Raw genomic sequence first — 22,886 nt, 5'->3', positions numbered from 1 at the left:
ACACATATATAAGAGAGGTATTATCGAATTGAAAGGGAATACATAGTAGAAAAGAAGTAAATGGAAAAAGACGTTATAAGAAGAAGTTTGTACAAGCCCAAAAAGAAAACAGATGCTTTGTTTTTACAAAAATCTTCGTCCCTGAACAATACACAGCCCCGATAGATAGATAGATATTAGGACAGTAACAAGAATATGGTGACGACACGAACACAAGGGAAAAAACGACTTTTGGCCCTAAGTTGGCACAGAGACAGACGGAGACAGTGTAAATGCGTGTATGGTATATGTGGTAATTATACAGGAGGTTGAAAAAGGGACGGAAGATAACGAGTGTAAACGAGTCAAGCTTGTCAGGTAAATAAGGAACGAGAGAGCTAAAGAGCAGGCAAGAGGGAAAAGAGACTGATAGCAACGAATGCGTATAGAGCAGATCGACTTTTGTTCTTCTCTCTGGTATCATGAAAGCATCATTATCATGTGACGGGGGTTCTCAATCCAGTTCAGAGATATGATTGAGACTGATTATATGCAGGAATCAAAGGAAGCAAAACACCGACTAATAAGTGTCGACGGAGCGAGAAGCACGGAGCTGCATCCGGGCGCGAGACAGAGGCGACAGACTGGTCTGGTAGGATGTGTTCGAGGGTTTATTCGGTTTGCTATCCCGGCGAGCACGCTGCGGCCAGCTCATGAGCTTCTGTGCGTCAACAGGTGAAGCCGAATCGATCACGTAGCGGACGTTGTTCTCGTCGACGCCCTCGATCTGTACTCGCGGTGGCGGAAGGCCAGTCACACTGGGGAGGTGGATGATCTCGTCGTCCGAGTCTTCGCTAGTCTGGCTGTCCTTTGAGGGAGTGGAGTGCGCCTGCAGGCAGTAGACTGTGCCCGGGGTGTGGGGCGTGGTGTCGGGTATGGTGCGCACTATGGAGGAGAGGTTGGCAGTTGTGGATTCGGAGCCGCCGCGTCTGCGGGATGTGGAGGTGGGTTTGGGGCCAGAGGAGGTTGATGGCTTGTCGTTGCTAGCGCGGAAGAGGACGTCCATGTACGTCAGCTGGTCTCCCGTTGCCGGACGAGGGGCCATGGATTCTGTCGAAGTGGGATTCTGGATGTCGGCTAGGAGGCCTGGTGATGGCGGTGGTGCATCGGTGTGTCTCCGGCGTGCTGCCACTGGGGAGGCAGAGACCTTGCGCAGGACCTTGGAGGGGAGGATGGTAGAGATACTCCGGCGGGACTCGGGGTTTTGCCTGTGCTTCCTGAACGAATTCTTGTTCCTCAGCTTGGAGAGCTGGTTTTCCTTGGCAAACGAGTCCTGTCCTGACGACGGCGTGAATGGTGGGCCAGCAGTCGGAACGGGCACGCGCTGGAAGGCTTCGTGAGAATTGATCTCGCGCACAATGGCATCCTGGAGTGTTTCGTAGGTTGGATGAGGGCTGACGGCCTGAGTGGACATGTAGGCTTTATTGAACAGATCCATCATCTCCGAGACCTTGAAGCGCGGAGATATAGATGAGGGACTGGGCTCTGGAAGCGGACTGCCCATGACCTCTGCAATGCTGGGAGCCCGTTTTATCTCATAATTGGAAGGCGTCGGGGGCTGGATGGCTTTGTGTGCTATCTTTGCTCGGCCTTTTGCCGCCAATTGTGTATTGATCGAGAGCTCTCGCACGTTCTTTTTGGAGCTCGCTCCCGGAGACGAAGGTGGAGCAAGAGTTCTTGGAGCAAGAGTTCTCGTTTTTAGGGAAGAGCTTCGCGCAGTGAGAGCAGGTGGTCGACCTGGGATGACGGGACTTTCACAGGCAGCACCACCACCCCCACCACCGCCGCTCACTGGAACGGGTAGCGTGGGACTATCTGGTAATGGAGTATTGCTCCACCGTTTCCCTTGCTTATATGCAGCAGGAACGCCCAGACGCTGCACGGGGTCCGGCACAGCATCCTCTTCAGCAGAGCTCTCGCTTGTGGACAGACTAGGAGCAGATTTCTGGACCCGAAGATGGCCGGAGGATAAAGTGGCAGTCGCCTCAGCTCGGGCACGGGATTTCGACCGTAAATCCTCCTCCGATGTCCAGCTAGATTTCCCTGTGGTGCGCTTCCAAGGCTTACGCTTGGAGCCCTCCGGGCTGCGAACCCTTCCAGGCGCCGCAGGAGAAGACCGACAACTCAAGCTCGACAGCGAACGTATGGGGTTACTATATTTTGCAATATTCCGGTCCGCCACATCCTCTTGGTACAGCGCGGACAGTGTTCGGGAGCTGGCATATCCTTTTCGGTGTTGGATTCGGAGGAATCTGGTCATGTTCCGCTCAGCGATATCTTCGTTGTAGGGACTAGATGGCGGCGAGAAGGTTTGTGAGGTAGGCGCCTGATGCTGCTGAGATCTAGCGAGCGCATCCAGTAGGTCGACATGCCGGCCATTGGAAAGCGGTTGGGAAGAGAGGTGAGCCTGCGCAAACGGCCCGGATAGAGAAGTGTGTGGCCGGCTGTCTAGCTGGTCGTGCAAGTCCTCGAATTGCTTCTCGATCTGCTCAAAATGATGATCCACATCAAACGACTGTTCAGGTCTAAAGCCTGGCGAGGGAAAACCAGGCGATGGAAGCCCGGCGGTGTCGAGATTGGGCTCCGCCGCGTACAGGTACTGTTCCTCAGCCTCCGCGCCTGTGTTTCCCAGGCTTGTTGCTGGCCGAACAGGAACCTTTTCGGAATGAAAAAGCTTCTTTAAAACCATGTTGGAATCTGTGAACAAGACGCCCTTCTATTAGGAATTGGGCGGGCTTAGACTGGGAACCCTTTTCCACGCCTGCTGTGGAGGGGCGAGAACACCAAGAAAGAAGAAAAAAAGAGGAAAAGACAAGTCCGAAGTGAACAATAGAGACGAGACCAATGGCCGTCATACAAGAAATGAATGAACTATGGCGGTCATGGCAGCATAGAAAGCTCCGGTGGCGGTTCTCACACGATCACATCCCTAGCTTCATGGTGGAAGAGGAAGAAGAGAGAGTGCACACACACACAACTCGAGGAAACCGGTGGATACGGGAAAACAAAGACAGCAAACCAGGCATGCCCTGTCAGTGCCCCAGCGTGCAGATCGAGGCCTGGATCAGGGGCAAGTGTGGCCCGGTCGACTCCAAGATCCGGTGTTATGGGCTCCCCCGATGGGGCCAGGCCGATGCGCGTGGCGACGGTTCGAACGCTAAGAAATTAAAGATGCTCCATCTGCCGGAGGCCTGGTACGAACGGCTTTGTGTTGCGCAATTCGCTCCGGAGGAGAAAAAAGTCAAATGCTCTAGCGTGTCTCCATGCTTCATGGGAGAAAGTGAAATGTGTAATGCGGTGTGTTGATGCTGGTGTCCGTGTCGTGACAGACTGAATATCTTCCTCTCTTCCTGTCAAGCTCCCAAGATAAAACGTCTAGGCTGCATTAATTTGGCAGTAGGTCGGTAGCTAAGAGCTCCTGCGGCCCTTGACAGCCTTGCTCGGGGCAGCAATTGGGGAGGGACAAAGAAAAAAGAGGGCGATGGAGCCCCCAATTTCCGCTCGAGCTGTCATTGGTGTGACGGGTGTAGTGATCGTCAAGCGCCGGCCTGTCTTAGCGGGTCTAAACGTGCCCTTTTTCGGGGTTGATGGTTGCCCAGGGGGTTGGGACGCAATTTCTGGTCCATCATTTGGAAGCCTTCGTCGTAATCGATCCGGATTTCTTGGTCGATCCTCCGGGCAGTGCCGGAAGCAAACCAGATATGTATATGTCTATGGAGCAGGTGTTAGCGACCGAAGTCAGTCCATAAGTAAATAAATAATAATGCTCCGCCCGACTCACATCAACCTTGGAACCAAAGTCAAGCTAATAAAGCAGGGGCGAAAAACCCCCTGTCATATGTCAGTCCATCACGCAGTCACATACAGTAGTCGATAATTCCTGATACTCCGTAGTCTGTTGGTGGCCGGTCCAAGTACTGTGCGTGTGGTGATGTCGTGTGGTGGTGTGCTCCTTTCTGTTCCTGCGAACACCTGCTCCTCCGATCCGCAGCAAAAATCGATCGATCGATTTTCGGTTCGATTCTGATTTTCGAGATTGGCGATGGGCGATCCATCACTCAAATGGGATTAGGGGGCACGACGGTCCGTCTGCGACCCTCTCAATCCTCCATGTGCAGATAAACTTACATTTACAGAGCTGACACCGGGATGAAATTCGCTGATTGACGGGATATAGGCATTTGGTGTCTTGTAAACACCGACCGTCACGTGTCGCTAAGCTATTCCCCTTTTTTTGAGCCCCAGGTCTAATATCGAACGTTCGTTGGTGTTAGTCACCTACGCTACGAAGTTTCTTGCCTGTCTCGGAAGTTTCCCGGGGCGGCGCCTTTACTGTGAGCACCCCTGGGGAGAGTAAGAGTCTTCAAGGCTCATAGTCCAAAGTGCCGGAGTGGGTCAATTCGTCAATATGAAGGCGCGATTGCTTCGGTGTGGAGCCAACCTCAAGGACAAGGCCAAGATACGCAACGAACAGATCGACGAGCAGCTACGGCTGGAGCGGCTAGAGCTACGTCGGGATCTAGAGGTGCTACTACTAGGTAGGTATATTGGCTTTCTTGGCTTTCTCCCCACGACCATCCTCTCCCTGTCAGCTTGAATTGGTCCAAAAGGACATGGCTAATACGACATGTAGGCCCCAGTGGAGCTGGGAAGTCGACAATTATAAAACAGATGAAGTTACGTCGACTAGGATTCTCTAGTGACGAAAGAGAGTCCTTCAAACCATTCATTTTCGACAATATCATCCAGTCTATACGCACCATCATCAAAGAGCTCATCCAGTGGGATCTTTTTCCTGAAAGCGAGTGCCTTCATTTGCATGCTCAGGTTGTATTGGAGCAGTCCTCACAACATCAATGGAGCCTCCTCCCCTCCGGGATTGGACATGCAATTCAGACTTTATGGGATGATTATCACTTCCAGGTGAGTTACAATAAATGGCAAGAACAACAGTTTGGAACGCCTATCCCGGTATAGTATGCTCTCGCGATCTCATTCTCCCCTCATTTATTTTCGTAATATCCCTAGCGACGTGGTTAACACATTATGCAAAAGCTACTTCAACCGCGTTTCTCAGATTGCTTCGCCCAATTATACCCCGGATGATCAGGACATCCTTCAACTATATGTCCCGACAAGTGGGATCCACGAAGCCACAATTCCCCCCATGGACGGTTACTCCTACCACTACCGAATAAATGAAGTTGGCCGCCATCTGTCGGAGGAACGGAAGTGGTTACACTACTTTGCTGATGTGCGGGCTATCTTCTTCGTTGTGCCCATATCAGAGTACGACTATCCTCTCCTTGAAGGAGTACGGACAAGTCCGCTGAGAGAGGCACTGGATAATTTTCTTTCCATTTGCAAATCACCTTGGTTTTGCGACAAGCCTATTGTTCTTCTATTTAATAAGGTGGATGAATTCAAGCGAAAGCTGTCTTCTCGTCCTTTAAGGGATTATTTTCCTGAGTACAAAGATGGCAGCAGCTTCTGGGAGGCCGCTAGGTTTATCCATCACCTATTCATCCCACAGACCCCAGACAATATGATCTATATACACTTCACATGCGCTCTTGATACCACTTGCATGCGTTTTGTTCTAGCGACTGTTGATGGTATTTTTCGTTCTTGCCTAGAAAGATATCAAGCTGCTAATGCGCATCTAGAAGTCGTCTACCCGCAGTATGACTTCAGTTGGCCTCGTGAATGATGCCGAGCATAGAGTCGTGGCGATTCCGTTTCATTAAGTCGTATCTGCGCGCGCGCGCCACGTTTGCCTGAGCCTTCCACTTGGTCTCGGAGTAGTATCGATAAGTCTGACGTGCATCCGCCAGACGAAATGATATATCTACCACTATGGTTAGCGGTCTTGCTGCTTCGACTAGTCTGTGGTTAGCTCCGCGAGAGACGCGCTATTGTTTAACTATGACTTCTCAAGAGGATCTCTCAGGAGGTACTGATAGTCCAGTTTAAATGAGAACTGTCGAGTTAGGGATAGAAATCTCGCTCTAAACAACAATTGAGCTTCATAGAATTAGATGATCGTGTGCTGCCTGGAAATGATCGAAACTGCCTTTCTGAGAAACCAACCAAACCGCAAGATCAATAAGAGGGACTTGGCGCGGTGTGCTTGTGATCTGAACATGTACGGTTGTGATGTCCCCTGTGATTGCGTAGCGAGAGGTAATGCGCCGTGAATTAGTTAGCCGGGGAAGACATGTTAATGGCTATCGGACACGACGAACTACCATGACAACAGGTCGCGGCTCCGGCTGTCACCAAATTTATAACCGACTCAGGGCTCCTGGAACTGTCTCAGGTAGTGGATTCTGCTGCCATGGGCAAGGAGGTTCTGGACAAAGTCAGGGCAGTTGGCTATATCTAACGCAAGCTACATCGGGCAATTGTGTAAATGAGTGCTTGGTTTCGATTGATTCAACTAACTAACCCAGATTGCACTCTTAAGCACCGAGATACTCGAAATTCACACCGTATTCACCTGAAAAAGCAAACCATCCCGCCAAATGCGAAGAACAAACTCCTCTAAACCAGATCGGAGCAAGGTCGGATCTACACCTCCTGCATGATATCTTCGAAGGTAGGGCTGGTGCTGCCATCAGCATCCGCCTGGCCCTCGTCCTCCGTAGCGGCCACACCCTCGTCCTCAGGCACAGGCTTGGGCATGCCCTCAAGGCGGGTCTTCAGACGAGTGAAGCGCATGCGGCAGGTAGGGATCTTGATGCCGTAGAATTCAGCGACATTCTTGTAGTTGACCTGATGATAAGAAAGTTAGGATATGTCCACAGATGTGCTGGGCAGTGCAGGAAAAGGTATCAACGAAGACTTTTCAGGAATGGGTGAAGATAACTTACGCTGCCGTTAGGTCCGGTGTTTTGAATGCAGGTCCAGAGGAACTGCAAGTCCTTGTCCTCAGACTTGGGGGTCTTCGGGGTCTTGGGAGTCTTTGGGGCTTTGGGAGTCTTGGGAGCCTTTGGGGTGCCGGACGCCTCCTTCTTGGGCGTGGTCGGGTCACCCTTCTCCTTGGACAAAGAAGCCTTGGGAACCATTTTGAAAGTTCAGAAATTTGAGGAGAATGAAGTCTAGGATGGAATTGGGGATGTGTCAGTGTGCGGGTCGGTGAGGGAACGGTTGATGGAGGCGACGGATGAGGACGACAGAAATGACGGCTGGGTAACAGCAAGTCGAGCGTTGAGGCTCGATGTGCTGAGGGACAGGGGAGTGATGGAGAGGTGCTTGAAGGAGAGACAATGGGTTATATACTTACAAGTTGGATGGGGAGAAGTGAGAGTGCGAGTGGAAAGCGGGTGTGGAAGATGAAGAGAAGATGGAGTGGGCGAGGAAGAAGGAGAATAATATTCAATCATGGAACTTCATTATCATTCACGGGTAGGCAGACACAACCGCACACCAGCCACCCTATTTGCTTACCTACCTATCAAGCAGTTTGCCCAATTGCCCTTTCCAGCGATTCCTTCACTGCCTCCCCGAGCACCATATGAGCTCCCCGAGCAGCATCCACAGCACCGTCTACCAGTGCTTCATGTCCGGACCGTCCATCCTGGTCATCCAATGCTGCCCGCGAAGTGCCCCCCTTGAGCCACAGCGCAGTGATCTCATCTCGCGCCGGCATATAACCCACCACACAAGCTGAGACGATCGACCGGTGCTCAGCCGGGTCAGTATCCAGCATGAGTTTTGGAGCACCACCATCATGGTCAGTGACCAAAGCCGCAACACCACCAGCCACGAGATCCAGGCAGTCGATATGAGCATCTGCAATGGCCGCCGAAGCAGCATTGATACATCCCGCCAGCACGTTCATCATGCCCCACGAGGCATCGTGCGAGTCCGGCGCATCGCCCCACCAGCGATCATCCTCCGCTTCAATAATGGTGATGGTGATATCCAGCCCACTCTTGGGCCAGCGCTCTGCAATAATTGCCCCCCGAAGGGCTGTTTCAAGGTGCACGCCGAGATCGCGCTCGCTGGCGTCACGGATGTGGCCCTTGCGCTTCCGGGCCGCGAACGGCGCATACTTGACATGCGTGGTCAGGACAATGTTTGGTGAAAATGCAACAGACCGAGGGAGCGGCTTTGGTCCATGGACGGTGCAGGCAAGCTTCAGGGCCGAGGAAGGCGGGATCAGAGATTTGGGGTTGGCGCGTGCGGCGGCCAAAGAGGACGATGGCTCGAATTCAAGGTATGAGGAGCCCGAGGCCGATGGGATTAGACCCGTCTTGAGGACTGGCAGTGCAGCAGGTTAGTTGGTGCATAGCAAAAAGTTGAGGGTGCTTGAATCCTACAGATTTTCCTGAGCTCGGCGGGTTGGCGCTGGCGGCGCGCCCGGTCTGCGTCCTTGATCGAGGGCAGTGAGGTGGCATATATGGCCGGCCTGGTGCCACCAGGAGGTCCATTGATGCGTCTTCGGTCAGCCATCACACATGTTGCGAGAGCGAACGTCGTTGGAGAATTGAAGATGTTCGGAATGGACATGCCAGTGTTTGCACTGTTTGCATCGGCAGGTGCTGACGCTAGCCTCGCTTCTTTTTTTTTCTCCTGCCTTTTCCCTGTCTCTTTCCTCTTCTTTCTCTCCCACACACTCGACCATTCGTCTTCAAAATGTCGAAGGCGTTGATTTTTCACAAGCAACTCTCATCCAGACACTAACATAGCTTACTGTGAGTCTCTTCCACCATCATCCCCTCGTTTCTTCCCCCGTCCATATGACGAAAGCCTACCAAAATTTCTGTTCCGGCGACAACCCATGAGCCATGAACAAACATGCATCACCATCTGATCGACATCTCCATCTCCCATTCTTTTCGTATTTGGGTCTTGTCTACCAGAGACTGACAGTGTCCAAGTTATCCAGGTTTCTAATCCCTTGTGGATGAGCTCGGTCAGCCAAGGTATGCCAATCTCTTCTGCCGTTCTGCCTTCCCTCCCATATGATGAGAAAAATTCATTCAGTTCTGCTTCTGCAAACTTCTTGAAGATAACCAAATACCATTACCAAAACTTTCTGATCTCTGTCCCAAGCCATTCTGTTCTTCTCTCCAATTCGATGACAAGAGAAGTTACTGACAGACCCAAGATATCTTCTAGTCCTTGTAACTTGTTTTGGCGCCTGGCTCCCTTGACAAAAGGTATGAATTGTCTCTCTCCTTACTGCTACACAACACCTCATTCCCCCATTCTACATGATGACAACAAGTCAATCCATTCAACGATCTCCTCGGAGAACCGCCCCTCGAGTTCGCTCCTGGACACTCGGCGTGAAGCAGTAAGCCAAGAAACGCCTACGGGCAAAAAGCGCACGCACACTCTCCATCTCCCTGATACTGGACCTTACCTCCATCTGGAGGAAAGGGAGGATGGTTGTGGAGCTCGTGGAGGTGTGATTCCCGTCGCTTTTTGACCTAGTTTCTGGCTGTGTGCTGCTGATCCCGGTGTTGAGGTAGGCTATGCTTGACTTTGTGTCGACTTAGCTCGTGCTGGACTGCTTGTCCGTCTTGGATGACTGATCGGTGCGAGCGGTCGGCAGGGGATGGGATGAGTTAACCGGCTTGGCTGATTTTTTACCTTTTACGTACTTGCATTCTGCTTCTGGGTGAAGCTGTTTGCAATGTCGTGTTTACACACTCTCCTGGATATGGGGTTTGGACTTGGGCTGACCATGTCTACAGTTGATCTTGTAGAATACTGCCTTGGAACGTTTAGTACCTAGCTCGAATTTTATGATTTACATTCTGTCTATATTCTGGTCTATATCACTTCTTAAGCAAAGTGATACACTATCCTTGTAGTTATGTACGATAAAAAGATCGCAGAATGGCCACGAAGCGGGAAGAGAGAAAAAAAATTGTCCTGGCCTTCCCAAGGTCCTCAGACAGACAAACATACTCCCCATTTTTCTGACCGCCGGCACACCTCATCCAGTCCGGACAACCGTTATCTTGTTTTTGCTTCTTTCTTGATCCAGGAGATCAAACACATCGGTCAAGTAAAGATAACATCCCGGCGGGTATCTTCATTCTGAGCGCCAGAACCACTCTGTCAGTCGGTATTGTTGGCATCCAGCCACTCGTCATTCCATGCCCGGATCGTGAGAGGAACATGGTGGAGTCTCGGGAGTTCGAGGGGTGATTGTGTTCATTCTTTTCCCTCGGTGGGTGTCGTCGTCCCGTTGGATCTGGTCATACTGTAGGGAGCCTGGGATACCGTTAGCACATGAGTAGTGACGCATTGACAGAGCCAAGACGCACGAGAACTTTCTTAGCGTTGCATATCCTCCACGCCAGATTTCGGACGTTCCCATCTGCCTTGACGACTTCAGGAGCTAACTCGATACCGAACCTATGCGACCATTAATAAACCAATACTGATTCAGAACGGGAGAGAAACTCACATCTGATGAACGGCAAAGACGACCCGTTTGGCAAACTTGCCTTCCCGCTCGACGAGTCCGCCAAACTGCTCGTCCACGGTCTCCGGAGCGACCTCAGGATCACGGTCAAAGCAGTTGCGGACGACAGGAAGCAAAGCGTTCTCGACGGCCGTCTCGACAATGCCATTGGCATCGGCAACGGTGTCATCCTCGTCAAAGCGACCAATGCGGATCTCAAACGGTCTTGAGATAGCCATGACATTGTGCATGCCGTTGTGGTGATACCGGAACTCGAACACGCCCTGTGTCCAGAAGAGCTTGTCGCCCGAGAACACGATCTCGCCGGACGCCAAGTCACGGCTATCGTTGTCCTTGCGGTCAGACGACGATATTACGACGTCGCTGGTGACGATGCCTTTCTCGCAAGTCAGATTGTCATAGAAGCCTTCGTTAGTGGCGACCCAGCGGCCCTGTGACGAGACTCGGGAGACTTCACGCGACGTGTTGTCGGTGACACGGTAAAGGCCGATCCAGTCTTTCTTGCTGTGGTTGAGCGGGGCGGCCCATTTGACCTTGATGGGAGCGCCGTATTCGAAAGACAGGTTCTTCAGGTCGCCTCGTCGGTCCAGGGGCATACGTGCGTTGGCACCCTCACGGCCCTTGCCCTGATCGTTGTCATGGACAGTCACGGCATCGGTGCCTTCTACAGATAGCGAGTAATCACGGAGATCAAAGCCGGCCAGATCTGGGTCGATCCGGGATATCGTGACGCGCGCAGGATATTTCTGGAAGAGCGCCGTGGTATCCTTGACGAAGGTGTTAACACCGGCAGCTAGCTTCGGGCGGGCATTGTCGAGCATCTCCTCGATGAACTCGAAGGACTCATCAAACATCTTGTCGACACTGCCGTGCAGCTGTTGGAGGGAAGGCGGCAGAGACTTCTTCAGGTTCTTGACGACGCCGCCATCCTGGCGCAGGCTGCGACCATACAGCTTCTGCATATGAGGCCGTTCCACAAACTGAATGAAGGCCAAGCTTAGGATGTGGCTGAGGAGAGCCAGGAAGGTAATGGCTCCACTGCTTGTAATCAGCACCGCGCCCCAGACACCCGCCAGCCCCAAGACGCGTTCTGGGTTGTTCAGGAAGCGATAGATGCCATCATAGCTCAGCTTCAGTGATTCATCGAAGAAGAAATCACCATAAAACCAGCCGAATTCGCCCAGTGTGTCGTAAATGCTGACCGAAGTCCAAATCTGCAGGCCGATTAATCCTGCTCCCAGGACATGCCGGAACAGCACCAGTCCATAGCCCCAGTCGGCGGGGACGGTATACATCTTCCAGACAGCAGCGATGAAGCTGGCATAGCACATGATCATGCTGAGATGGTAAGTACCCTTCCACTGATTCCACGCTTCCGCCGGAGTCTCGCCGTACTTGACAAAATGTCTCGTCCATGCCTTGGTGTTGGACTGGTTGGTGAGCAAATACCCAATGCCTACAGAGTACCACATTCTCCATGCCACAGCATTGACCACGAAAAGCAGCTGGTACCACGGAGTGGAAGGCGTCAATGCCGTCACAGCAAATACGAGCAGCTGGATGAGCATGATTGATGAATCCGTGGTCCTATACAGATCCAGGTTGTGCAACCCGAGCAGATTGTGGACTGATGGCGGCGGCTTGGCCGAATACGATGAAGACGCATTGGGTAACGGGTCCTCAGACACCGATGGCGCAGTCGGCGTGTCTGGTCCGATGTTGAGATCCGAGGTTGAGTCCACATAGGATGGGCGCTTTCGGGGCGGAGGCGGATTGTAGGTCTTCTCGATGTGGGGGTTCTCGACTAGAACCAGGAAGGCGAATTGGGCTGCATGGGCAAGGATTGAGATGAATAGCACCTTGTAGCTCGCCGCCATCAGCGAGATACCGTAATATCCCGCGTAACCGACCGAGTACATGGGGTGAGGGGCCATCTCAAAGACCCCGTCGAAGGTGAGCTCCTGGTCGATGAGGTAGAAGAAATCTCCCCAGTACCAGGCATAGTCCTTGACTACGCGATGGGCGTCTAGTTTGACCCAAAGATTGAACAGCACTAGCACGATGCCCGCCGTCCACCGCAGGATAGTCATGATGCTGCCCTCGTCCGCCGGCTGGTGGCCGCAGGCAATGGCAAACAAGCAGTAGGTCGTGAAGTCACACATCAAGATTACATCGACGAGACGCCGAAAGACAAGCCAGGTGTTGTATTCAATTGGTGCTTTTTCGAACGAGTAATCGTGCGGGATCTTGGTCTCCAGTTCCCGCTTGATCAAATGATACAGACCCGGGTGTGGGTTCTCGCCGGTGGCTGGGTTGACAAAGATCTTGGTCTTCTTGGCCCATCGGATCAGCGTCTTGTGGTGCGATTGGTTGTGCAGCAGCCATCCGATCCCCGCGTTGTAGGCCGCGCGCCAGAAGAGATACATGATGGCTGCGGCGGGCACCTTGACACCCGTGGGGAGCACCCAGACCAGCAGGATATGGCCGGTCAACAAGGCCAGCACCGCGAGATCGGACAAGTTCTTCGGCTCGGAAGGGGAGAGCAGCTGGGAGACCATGTCGTGGGTCTGCGGCACGGTGAACACTGTATCGGGCGCATTCAGGTTAGCATGACTTCCAGCGAACACTCGGCCTCGACGAATGCAATTGCGACCGAAAGAAATGCGCCATACCTGTCCCATCGGGGGTTCTGCCAAAGGTCTTCAGCTCTTGGCCGTTCTTGTCAATGAACTCCACTTCGCCCGAGGCCCTGAGAGCATCGCGCCCTGTTGAATCGGGACGGGATACCCGCTCCCGCAACCCGTCATGGGTCTGCTGGGTACCTGTTGAGAGGCCGTGGTCCATGATGTGGTAAGGCAACGAAGGGACAAGAAGAAGAGGAAGACGCGGGAGAGGAAGTTGGCATGTGACGGGGGACCATGTGACTTGGGGAGACCTAAAGCGTTAATCGGGCATGTATGTATGTAATTCTGTCTTTCTTTCCTTTCGATTGTTTGGGAGAAGTCTCCAGTATTTATGATGTATGCGGGCATTAATGGGCCTTGGTTTGAGTGGAGTCCATCCGAAGGGAGCAGAACTGCAGCGAAAAAGTCTCGCTCCCCAACAAGACGCTAAACGAATGTCCCTACTCCCTATTAATCTGGCGGGGCTTTTCGCTGATCCACACACCCCGACACGGAGAATCCGCACTTGCCGCTGGTCCCCCGTCAAAAAATTCACTGACATGCAGATGTGCGCGCATTGAGATCGCGTCTGCATGAAGCAGTGATCGATTACTGGGTCGAGTGTTGACATCATCCCCGCTGGACCGGGGAATGGCGAACCAGAGCTCGGCGTTGCGGGTGGGAACAGGCACATTGATGCCAGGGCATCCCGAGATTCAGAATTAATACTGCTAATGCAACGCCTAGTTGGCTGGCCAAAGCACTGCCTGCTTGGCCGCGCAGCCAGTGAGATGGGTGAGATCCTGCATGGACCTCTGGCATTGCGGGCAAATCAAGGTTCGGCACGGTTTCGGTCTGCCCAGAGGCACAGTACCGGCGGACTGGAGGTTTCTGCCAGCACGTCATGCTTCGCTCGACATGATTTCCTGTCGCTCAAATGCTCTCCTCCATGGTCCATTTTCCCCCACTTGATCTGGTTAGATTGGTCCGCCCGGGCCTTGCCGCAAGACACACATTATTATGGTCCATGTTCGGATCATATTTGTACACAATCATATTATTTCTATGTTTGGTCGGCGAATAACAATCAGTCCTTAGTCTAGGCACATTGTTGTCTACTCGAGTCGAATCGGTGATCGGCGCCACAAAAGCCATCCCCGGGCTCTGTCGAAGATCGGCGGAGTACAGGCTCGTCAATATATACTCCGCCCAAGACAATGTCCTAACAGCCAGGGTGATGGTAGCGATAACTGTGACACGTACAGTAAGGATGGACCTTTCATGGGGAAAGACAGGAGGTCGCTTCAGCTGTTGAATTTTTGCTGTTGTGGAATTTTCCCGAGAAAAAGGTAGTAGGACAAGAAGGGACTGAAGTATATTTGATGATGTTAGTGTCCTGATGTTGTTGGATATAGATTCGGGCATGTTAGATTCGCTCGCTGACACGGACCTGTAATTATTCAATTTAGCACTAGACAGTAGGCAGACCACTCCTATCTTTACCACTTTTATTTGTACATGCTCGATATACTTCCCGGTTCCTGTCACAACACTGAGCCCCACCAATCGCCACCGGCTGGTTAGTCACGGTCACCTGATTATCAATCACTTCTCCGCCACTGACTCTTTTTTTCTTCACTCACTCATCAAGAAGCCCAACATGGCACCTTATGTGGAAGAGCCCTCGGCGGTATCGCTGGATGTACCGTCCAAGATGGCACCAAACCTCGTCGCCCCCGAACCTGGTACGTGCACCTTCCGACGCACCGATCCAACCCCGCTAACAATTCCCCCAGAACACTGTCCCGGCCCTGAATCCGAACAAGCCGGTCAAGGCGATGCATGCGCAGGCTGCCCCAACCAGCAAATCTGTGCATCCGCACCAAAGGGTCCCGATCTCGACATTCCCATCATCACGGAACGGCTCGCTTCGATCCGACATAAGATCCTGGTCCTCTCCGGCAAAGGCGGGGTGGGCAAATCCACCTTTTCCACACTGCTAGCACACGCATTTGCCGCCAACCCAGAGTCAACCGTGGGAATCATGGATACCGACATTTGCGGACCCTCGATTCCGAAGATGATGGGCGTGGAGTCCGAAACTATTCACGTGAGCAACGCAGGATGGAGTCCCGTCTGGGTAACAGACAACCTGGGCGCAATGAGCGTGCAGTTCATGCTGCCCAACCGCGATGATGCGGTTATCTGGCGCGGGCCCAAGAAAAACGGCCTGATCAAGCAGTTCCTTAAGGACGTCGATTGGGGCGAGCTCGACTATCTGATTGTTGATACCCCGCCTGGCACCTCGGACGAACACCTGTCCGTCAACTCGCTGCTCAAGGAGTCTGGCGTCGATGGCGCGGTGGTTGTTACTACCCCGCAAGAAGTGTCGTTGCTCGACGTCCGCAAGGAGGTGGATTTCTGTCGCAAGGCAGGCATTCGCGTCCTGGGTCTCGTGGAGAACATGTCCGGATTTGTCTGCCCGAACTGCACACATGAGTCACAGATCTTCCGCGCTACAACTGGCGGTGGTAGACGTCTTGCCAAGAAGATGGGTATTCCTTTCCTTGGTGCTGTGCCGCTTGATCCGCGCGTCGGCATGTCCTGTGATTTCGGAGAGAGCTTCATCGACAACTTTCCGGATAGCCCTGCCTCCAAGGCGATTAAGCGCGTTGTACGCGCTGTTGGTGAAGCTGTCGGCGAGAAGGCTGATGATGTTTTGCCAGAGGGTATGATTGCTTGATTCAAGGGGTTTCAACTGTTGTCTTTTGAGCGTGGTGCATTCTTTTTCAGGAAGCAGGTTACCATTCCCTTCCTATCGGCGCTTTGTTTTGGGGGCATAGATTTCAACTGGATACCATGGTTTTTGATTGAGATGGCTTACGACTTTCAACGTTACATAGCTTAGATACATTGAATGAAATTCGCGCCTATACTTACCATTTTTCCTCTTATCTGTTTCCTTTCTGATTTGCGGCCGCTTGTATGAGGGCGTGCGGGCTGAGGTTTCAGCAGGCATTTGTCAAAAACCGGGCTGAAGTACCACGGGCTCTGTCTAATAATAGATCGAAGTATTTGTCTGTAGGTGACTGCAAATGTGCTGTATGAAGGGTCTGTAGCCTTGTTAATTTAAGCGCCAAAGTGTGCTGGCAAAGCAGAAGTAGTGGGACTAGGGCCATTTATACACGCGGGAATTGGATGACAATTGACGCCGCCAATCTGAACCCTGTCAATCCAACGGCGGTTAAGAAACGAAGGATGCATATGCTCTACCAGGCCAAGATCATTTCCCTTGATGGTAAAGCTCGGCGTAAATTCTTACATTTCCAAGCCTCATCAGACGGCGCCAGTTTTTCCTTGGTTAGGGCGATGATAAGTCTTTGATAAAGTCAAACAGTGACAAGTTTACGATACATCTTATCGAATACGTCGGTGAGAAGGATATACCGGAAGGGTGGATTTGACAAGAGATGAAAAAGACGTGCATATTATTGGTTTGGTTTGAAGAGCGAAGTAATGACTAAACGAGTTATATAAAAGTTTGTACTCTCATGAAAATAATCGAATCAAAAGAGCCTTATAGACCATTCGCTGAAGTTCATCCAGGCTATGTAGATGGTACGCCGAACTCTCCGGGGAATTCGTGGTTTGAAATCAAGACCCGCCGATAGAGAGCCCAAGGATAGTAACCACTAGCTGTGACTTCGAGAATCAAGCTGTCTTTACTTGTAACCGGAACTGTCTTCGTCCTTGTTTCTCTTTGCTGACTGCAGTTTCAGGGGGGAGTAGGGCATTGGCCATCACCGTCCCTTATGAAACGTGCCTAGCGCTTCAGCGTTTCATAAAAATTCTTATGTTTGGCGGTACACAGAGTGTAGTTGCCATTTCTCTATCAACCCCTGACTTAGCGCTGCTGCGAGAATATGAAACGACCAATAATTGGCTGTATCTTTGCACAGAGCAAAGGGAGTGAGGTAGACCCACACTGGCGGAATGACAAGCCATGTCCACCACTCAGGGAACCGTGAAGAAAGTATGATTTACGTAGGCCATTGCGATGTGTGTTTTGCTTTATCTTAGAGTAAGCGTTTTGTTTGATTCGTATAAAGATGGAGACTCAATCCCCCCTGAGTGTTCAATCGCACGCGGCAGTCTTTCATTCTTTGACTCGGGGATGGGTTCTACACGTTCTTTGTGATCATATATTGTCATTCATTGAGACATCAACACATTTTCATCTCTTCGAAAATTAAAAAGCTAAGCTCTGGAAGCTGGCCTCACAATCTTGCTTTTTTTTACTCCAGGAGCTGGCTCGATAAGTCATTTTTAATCACCGTGTTCAATACATCGAGCTGAAAATGCGTTCTCTCGTTATATTTCTACTACTTTGCTTGAGCTACAACGCTCTCTCGGTACCAACTTCCAAGCAACAAGGCAGGTCCTTCCAGGTTGAACGACTCAGGCGCAGCGACTATGTCGCCCATGGCCCGACGGCGCTGCAGAAAGCATACAGGAAATATGGCATGCCGATGACCTTTGATACGCCGTATCAGTCCTACCAGATGAGCTCAAAGTCAGAGACGGAGACGGATGAAGCGGGAGAAGTCAGCGCGACCCTCGTGCAGGGAGGATCTGAGTATGTGTCGCCGGTTGTTATTGGAGGACAGACTTTCAATATGGATTTCGATACTGGGTCTTCAACCATGTAGGTTTATTTTTCCAGTTTGTGGGAAGACAAATCGCTGAATTGCTTACAGGTGGGTGATGAACACATACACCGGACTAACCACTTGGGATGGAGTCAATCGGGCGGTATACAACTCAACACAATCCAAAACCTTCAAGCTACTCGAGAACGGCTATTTCATGGACGTCTACGGAGACGCTTCCTATAACTACGGGTTTGTCGGCATAGACACAGTGTCGATAGGGGGCGTTAGCGTGACAGACCAAGTTTTTGGACTACCGACAGAGGTCTCTTCTCAATTCGAAGACAACCCCAGTTCCGACGGACTCGTTGGCCTAGCCTTTGAATCCCTCAACAGCATTGTGCCAGGCCCCCAGAAGACATTCTTCGACAACGTGGAGCCACGGCTCGAGGAGCCCGTCCTGACCGCACTGCTGCGCGTGGACGGCGTGAGCGAGTACGAGTTCGGCAAGATCGATCACTCTAAATACACCGGCACTCTGGCGAACATCAGCGTTGACTCGTCTAGGGGGTATTGGGAGTTCGACGTAGGCAACTTCAAAGCTGGGAATGTTGAACTAAGCAGCAGCAAGAATACCAGGGCTATCGCTGACACGGGCACGACCCTTCTGCTGGCTAGTTCTGACATTGTCAGCGCATACTACCAGCAAGTTCCGGGGTCCTCGTTCTCGTCCTCCTTCCAGGGATATGTCTTTCCTTGCACAGCGGATCTGCCCGATCTGCATGTCACCTTGGGAGATAATTTCCCAGTAACTGTTCCGGGGGCAATGCTTAACTACAGTACCACTTCATTGACTCCTACTGCCAGTGAAACAGGTAAGTCCTTCTAACTCTACCTACTCCCTTTTGGTAAGGTCGGGACTGACGGCAGTTTCAGAATGCTTTGGTGGCCTCCAGTCAAGCCAAGCTGGGCTTCAGATCTTTGGCGACCTGTTTCTTAGACTCTTCTTCGTAGTCTTTGATAAACGGGGCCCATCTCTTGGGTTTGCGTCGCCGAAATGAGTTGGCGTTGTATATGACGGAACCCCTGGAAGGACATACTTACTGTACCGGGGCCGTATGAGTATGTACCGAGATTTATCTGAGGGGAGACCTTTAGCGGAGTTGTAGATGGAAGAATTGCCTGATTTGTGCTACTACTGACGAGCACGCCTTACATACGCCATGATAGCAGGAGGCATTTGCCCGCTGCAATACATATACATCAGTTTTTTGACTGGATTTAGAAATCTGCTTGTTATTATTGTTTTTTCACTTCTTCCTCGGCCTGATCTAGTCTCATATGAAATGTGTGGGACACTGTTTAAGAAAAGCGCGGGAAATTCTTTCAATGTACGGCTATACGAAACACTCTCTTGTGTCTAGCGTTTTAGATTTTCATATTCTCATGGGTATGCGCTAAGGCCAATTTTTTTTTACCGCACCGTGGCATTCTTCAGACTCTTCACAGTGCAAAGAACTCCAGAGGCGGTAACCAGCTTGCCGAGGGCGGGCTTGCCCTCTTGGCCCTGCACAGAGGGGACAGCAGTGCTGTCGAAAGCAACCTCGAGGGTGTCGGTCGTGGTGAAACCAGGCTGGAAAGTTTCCCAAATCTTCTTCTTGGGGTTCAGCACCTTCTCGGGCTCGCCCTCGCTCCAGCCCTGGAAGGTCACGCGCTCACCGGCCGGGGCATCGGTAGGCGGGTTGACAAGCTCGACGGGACCGCCGTGGGAGTCCTCGCCTTCTGCAACGCGCGGAGATGCGGCCAGCACCATGGCGGCGGACTTGATGCCGCGCATGGTCACGGGTTTCAAATTGCAGACGGCCACGATCTTGCGGCCCTGCATCTCCTCCAGCGGGATAAGGCCATTCAGACCGGAGCACACAGTCCGCACCGTCTTGCCGGTCTCTTCGTCCAGGGATGTGTTATCGGCTCCCGGGGCGTCGCCACAGTCAATGGTGGAGACGTACAGCGAGTCGGCGTTGGGGTGGTTGATAGCACGGAGAATATGGCCGACGCGTAGGTCGATCAGCGAAGGAGATGGCGGAGCCGCAGGTGCTGGTGGGGGCTTGGGCTGCTTCTCTTTCTTTTCCTTCTTCTCCTTCTTGTTGGTCTTGGGCGGAGCCCCCGCAGCGTCCGCGGGCTGCTCTGGTTTGCCCTGGCCGACAACGAGTGGCTTGGTGCCTTGGGCAATAGAGTCTGGGCTCTGCGCACTGGCCTTCTCGCGCTTCTTGCGCTCCTTTTCTTCCTTGGGATCGACGGGCTTCGGCACGAACTTGACATCGTTAACGTCGATGGAGATTTTTTCTTCCTCAGGGATCTGCAGAGCGAACAGCTGCGAGTTCTGCACGAAATCGACATGTCGCACAATGTGATGGTATCCATGTTCGCCGGTGCGCTGCTCAGGCGACCACTTCTCCACCATGGGCGCCACGAGAGCATACACAGCAATGTCGGCGACCGAAGGCTTCGTGCCGAGCAAGGTGGTGCGGGTGGCCAGGTGGGTGTTGATCTGGGCCAGAATGGTCTCGGTGACGGACTTCTCATCCTTGACTACGGCAGCATTCAGGCCCGAGACGGTGTTCAGCCACTGTTTGATGTCGGCCTGCTCGGGCTCGCCGAAGTTGACCTTCGGGAAAATCTTGGGCGAGGCATGCAGGTAGTCGGGCTCGGTGGCATCGGGGGAGATGGCGGTTGGGTACGAGCGGTACAGAAGGGAGAGGAGAGAGGACTGGGGGGCTGCAGCCGTCGCCATGGTGAGTGCGTGGAGGGGGAAGCGGAAGGGTGAAGGAGGAAAAAATGGAGGGGCGCGCGATAAAAGGATCCGCGGGGTAGCCCGTACGGAAGACCGCAGCAGCTGGAGGAGCGACAACTTGGCTGGAATCCCAGATGGTGGGATGGGACGGTAGGAAGGTAAAGAGGGAGGGAGTTTGCAATTGATCGAGGCAGTCATATACCAGTCCGACTCGTCCTGTCTTCTAACTAGGGCTTTTTTTTGCGATCAGCAGGATGACTCAGCGTGGCTGGTTTGCCCTAAAAAGGAACCATGACTATTACTGGCGTACAGAGAGCAAAAAGCACGATGACATTAGGTCAGGTCTAAAATGATGGAGCGGATATCTATAGATGGCTACAATGGACCCGTTTCTAGGTATTGTTGATGGTGTTTCATCCTGGTTGGAGGTTTCAATCCAGATGCATCAAACGATCTCAGCCCATGCCTTCTCACCTTCACTCCAGCTCCCATTGCCCATACAATAATTTCCCTAGCCATCCATCCTCCATTCACCCTCAAATCAAATCTTCTTTAGGATGGGAGATTCACCTGAATAAGTGGTCGAATGAGCACCCGTCGTGCTGTGATCCCCGTTCTATCAGCCAAATCCGGGTTCGCCCCGGCTCGGAGCAGCATTTTGGTCATGGGAATATGGCCATTCTTAGCGGCTTGCAGCAAAGCGGTCATCCCCGTTTCAGTCTGCTGGTCCGGGTTGACTAAGCCTGATTCCAGGAGAAACTTCACAGTGTCAAAGTCGTAGCGTCGCACAGCCAGGAGCAAAGGAAGCTTGTCTCGCGCGCCAGCATTGGGGTTCACTTTCTCTGACCGAAGAAGCCTGCGAGCGATGCCAAAGTTCTTCGACTCGATTGCGCAATACAGTGCAGTCTTTCCGCTGGAGTCACGGGCATTGGCCTCAATGAGTGGGCATTCTAACAACTTCTCCACGAAGACTTGGGCATAAGGTTCACACCGAGCCCGTGCCGCAAAGTGCAATGCCGTCTGGCTAAAGTTGTCCGTCGCATTGATCTTGATGGCGGGGGCGGAGAGAAGTGCATCGATCAAGTCTTCATCACCACATGTCCAGGCTGCGGCGTGAAGAGGAGTGTGGTTCCGAGAATTTCTCGGATTGGGGTTGGCACCGGCCTCCAACAAAAGCTTGACGACGTCAGGTTCACAGAGGGCGCAAGCCAGATGAAGCGCAGTGGTTTTGCCTTCTGATCTACCGTTGGGATCAGCCCCGTATTTCAGCAATGTCCTAACGTTCCTGGTGGCAACCTCCGATTGACCAATAGGTTTTTTCTGCATCTCCCAAAACTCTGTCGTCACCGGGGCGGCACGTCCGATTTCAAAAAGCTTGTCGACCGTGACATCGCATTTGCCCCGGATCGCAAACCAGAGCATTGTCCAACGGCTGTCGTAAAGTTTGTTGGAGTCGGCCCCCATCCGGAGGAGTGCTTCGACAGAAGGCGGTTGAATAAAAGGAAGTGGATACTGTGGAACAGATTGGAGCCGAGTGACAAAAGTTTCGACGATGTTGGTGTTGAGGTATTGTGCAACTGCGCCGCCCTGGGACACGAGATGCCTGATCACATTGACGCTTTCCTTCTGGATGGCCAGGTAAAGCGGACAAGTCTCTCCTGGGACTTGTTCCAAGGGATCTATGCCCGTGTCGAGCACATGCTGCACCGTCCCAATCATGTCATGTTTGAACCCCCAATACAGGGCATGGTTGGAGGCGCCGACCCTGCTACAGACGTAGAGTTCCCCGTTCAGTTGGCTATGCAAGCGGCGGGAGGTTCGAATGAGGGCATTGAAGTCTCTCAGAGACAAATCTTCAACGATAACAAGGATCACCTCAATGGGCAGATCCGGGAGAGAACTGAGTTTCGGTTTCCATGCGATGAAGGTGTCGCTTGGAGGAAGACACTTGGTACCCGCGAGGAATCGTTGGATCGCCTTTCGGACGTTTCCATTGTCCGTTTTCCAAGCAGGAGGGAACCAATACCGGCTCTTTCCGCGCGCAGCTCCGATGGTGGTATATGTGGACGTGACAAAATTGACTATGAGTCTCGCCTCACCCAAGGGAACAGGGCTTTCGATAGTTGGGTTTCGATCATAAGCTCGGAGCCAGAATGCCAGCTTTCGCACCTTCGGGGGAAGGTCAGGTATGGCAGGCCCTATTGGAGTCGCCATGGTGTGGGAGGGAAGCAGGATAGGAGTAGAGAGGCAACAGAGGAGAAGAGGAAGAAGAGCCGCTGGCCAGAGAAAGGGGG

General features: G+C 52.4%; 11 protein-coding genes across 11 annotated transcripts; 4 read left to right on the top strand and 7 right to left on the bottom strand.

Moving 5' to 3' along the window:
* Window positions 1–559: 559 nt before the first annotated feature.
* On the bottom strand, window positions 560–2,728 carry N7510_007691 (uncharacterized protein; the record flags this gene model as incomplete). Its single annotated transcript, XM_056979616.1, has 1 exon — window positions 560–2,728. One exon carries the CDS (start codon window positions 2,726–2,728, stop codon window positions 560–562), a length of 2,169 nt encoding a protein of 722 aa, XP_056832659.1.
* Window positions 2,729–3,063: 335 nt separating this feature from the next.
* Window positions 3,064–3,345, top strand: N7510_007690 (uncharacterized protein; the record flags this gene model as incomplete). The annotated part of the gene is made up of 1 exon (XM_056979615.1): window positions 3,064–3,345. The coding sequence occupies one exon, from the start codon at window positions 3,064–3,066 to the stop codon at window positions 3,343–3,345; it is 282 nt and encodes a 93-aa protein (XP_056832658.1).
* Window positions 3,346–4,447: 1,102 nt separating this feature from the next.
* On the top strand, window positions 4,448–5,749 carry N7510_007689 (guanine nucleotide-binding protein subunit alpha; the record flags this gene model as incomplete). Its single annotated transcript, XM_056979614.1, has 3 exons — window positions 4,448–4,581; window positions 4,650–5,015; window positions 5,068–5,749. The coding sequence occupies 3 exons, from the start codon at window positions 4,448–4,450 to the stop codon at window positions 5,747–5,749; spliced, it is 1,182 nt and encodes a 393-aa protein (XP_056832657.1).
* An 860-nt stretch (window positions 5,750–6,609) lies between these two features.
* On the bottom strand, window positions 6,610–7,106 carry N7510_007688 (uncharacterized protein; the record flags this gene model as incomplete). Its single annotated transcript, XM_056979613.1, has 2 exons — window positions 6,610–6,813; window positions 6,912–7,106. The coding sequence occupies 2 exons, from the start codon at window positions 7,104–7,106 to the stop codon at window positions 6,610–6,612; spliced, it is 399 nt and encodes a 132-aa protein (XP_056832656.1).
* A 389-nt stretch (window positions 7,107–7,495) lies between these two features.
* Window positions 7,496–8,553, bottom strand: N7510_007687 (3' exoribonuclease family protein; the record flags this gene model as incomplete). Its single annotated transcript, XM_056979612.1, has 2 exons — window positions 7,496–8,304; window positions 8,364–8,553. 2 exons carry the CDS (start codon window positions 8,551–8,553, stop codon window positions 7,496–7,498), a joined length of 999 nt encoding a protein of 332 aa, XP_056832655.1.
* A 1,659-nt stretch (window positions 8,554–10,212) lies between these two features.
* On the bottom strand, window positions 10,213–13,330 carry N7510_007686 (phosphatidylethanolamine N-methyltransferase; the record flags this gene model as incomplete). Its single annotated transcript, XM_056979611.1, has 4 exons — window positions 10,213–10,272; window positions 10,326–10,416; window positions 10,469–13,070; window positions 13,159–13,330. 4 exons carry the CDS (start codon window positions 13,328–13,330, stop codon window positions 10,213–10,215), a joined length of 2,925 nt encoding a protein of 974 aa, XP_056832654.1.
* Window positions 13,331–13,779: 449 nt separating this feature from the next.
* Window positions 13,780–14,055, bottom strand: N7510_007685 (uncharacterized protein; the record flags this gene model as incomplete). The annotated part of the gene is made up of 1 exon (XM_056979610.1): window positions 13,780–14,055. One exon carries the CDS (start codon window positions 14,053–14,055, stop codon window positions 13,780–13,782), a length of 276 nt encoding a protein of 91 aa, XP_056832653.1.
* A 754-nt stretch (window positions 14,056–14,809) lies between these two features.
* Window positions 14,810–15,892, top strand: nbp35 (Fe-S cluster-binding ATPase; the record flags this gene model as incomplete). The annotated part of the gene is made up of 2 exons (XM_056979609.1): window positions 14,810–14,894; window positions 14,946–15,892. 2 exons carry the CDS (start codon window positions 14,810–14,812, stop codon window positions 15,890–15,892), a joined length of 1,032 nt encoding a protein of 343 aa, XP_056832652.1.
* A 1,615-nt stretch (window positions 15,893–17,507) lies between these two features.
* N7510_007683 (pepsin-like aspartic protease) lies at window positions 17,508–18,859 on the top strand (the record flags this gene model as incomplete). Its single annotated transcript, XM_056979608.1, has 3 exons — window positions 17,508–17,854; window positions 17,907–18,673; window positions 18,735–18,859. 3 exons carry the CDS (start codon window positions 17,508–17,510, stop codon window positions 18,857–18,859), a joined length of 1,239 nt encoding a protein of 412 aa, XP_056832651.1.
* Window positions 18,860–19,272: 413 nt separating this feature from the next.
* Window positions 19,273–20,592, bottom strand: N7510_007682 (putative cofactor for methionyl- and glutamyl-tRNA synthetases; the record flags this gene model as incomplete). Its single annotated transcript, XM_056979607.1, has 1 exon — window positions 19,273–20,592. One exon carries the CDS (start codon window positions 20,590–20,592, stop codon window positions 19,273–19,275), a length of 1,320 nt encoding a protein of 439 aa, XP_056832650.1.
* Window positions 20,593–21,144: 552 nt separating this feature from the next.
* Window positions 21,145–22,806, bottom strand: N7510_007681 (uncharacterized protein; the record flags this gene model as incomplete). The annotated part of the gene is made up of 1 exon (XM_056979606.1): window positions 21,145–22,806. The coding sequence occupies one exon, from the start codon at window positions 22,804–22,806 to the stop codon at window positions 21,145–21,147; it is 1,662 nt and encodes a 553-aa protein (XP_056832649.1).
* Window positions 22,807–22,886: the final 80 nt, after the last annotated feature.

This window comes from Penicillium lagena (assembly GCF_028827675.1).
Source record: "Penicillium lagena strain IBT 129212 chromosome Unknown utg000005l_segment0_segment0, whole genome shotgun sequence".
Classification (NCBI taxonomy): domain Eukaryota; kingdom Fungi; phylum Ascomycota; class Eurotiomycetes; order Eurotiales; family Aspergillaceae; genus Penicillium; species Penicillium lagena.
Note: the sequence above shows the minus strand (reverse complement) of the source record. Positions and strands in the feature narration are given on the sequence as shown.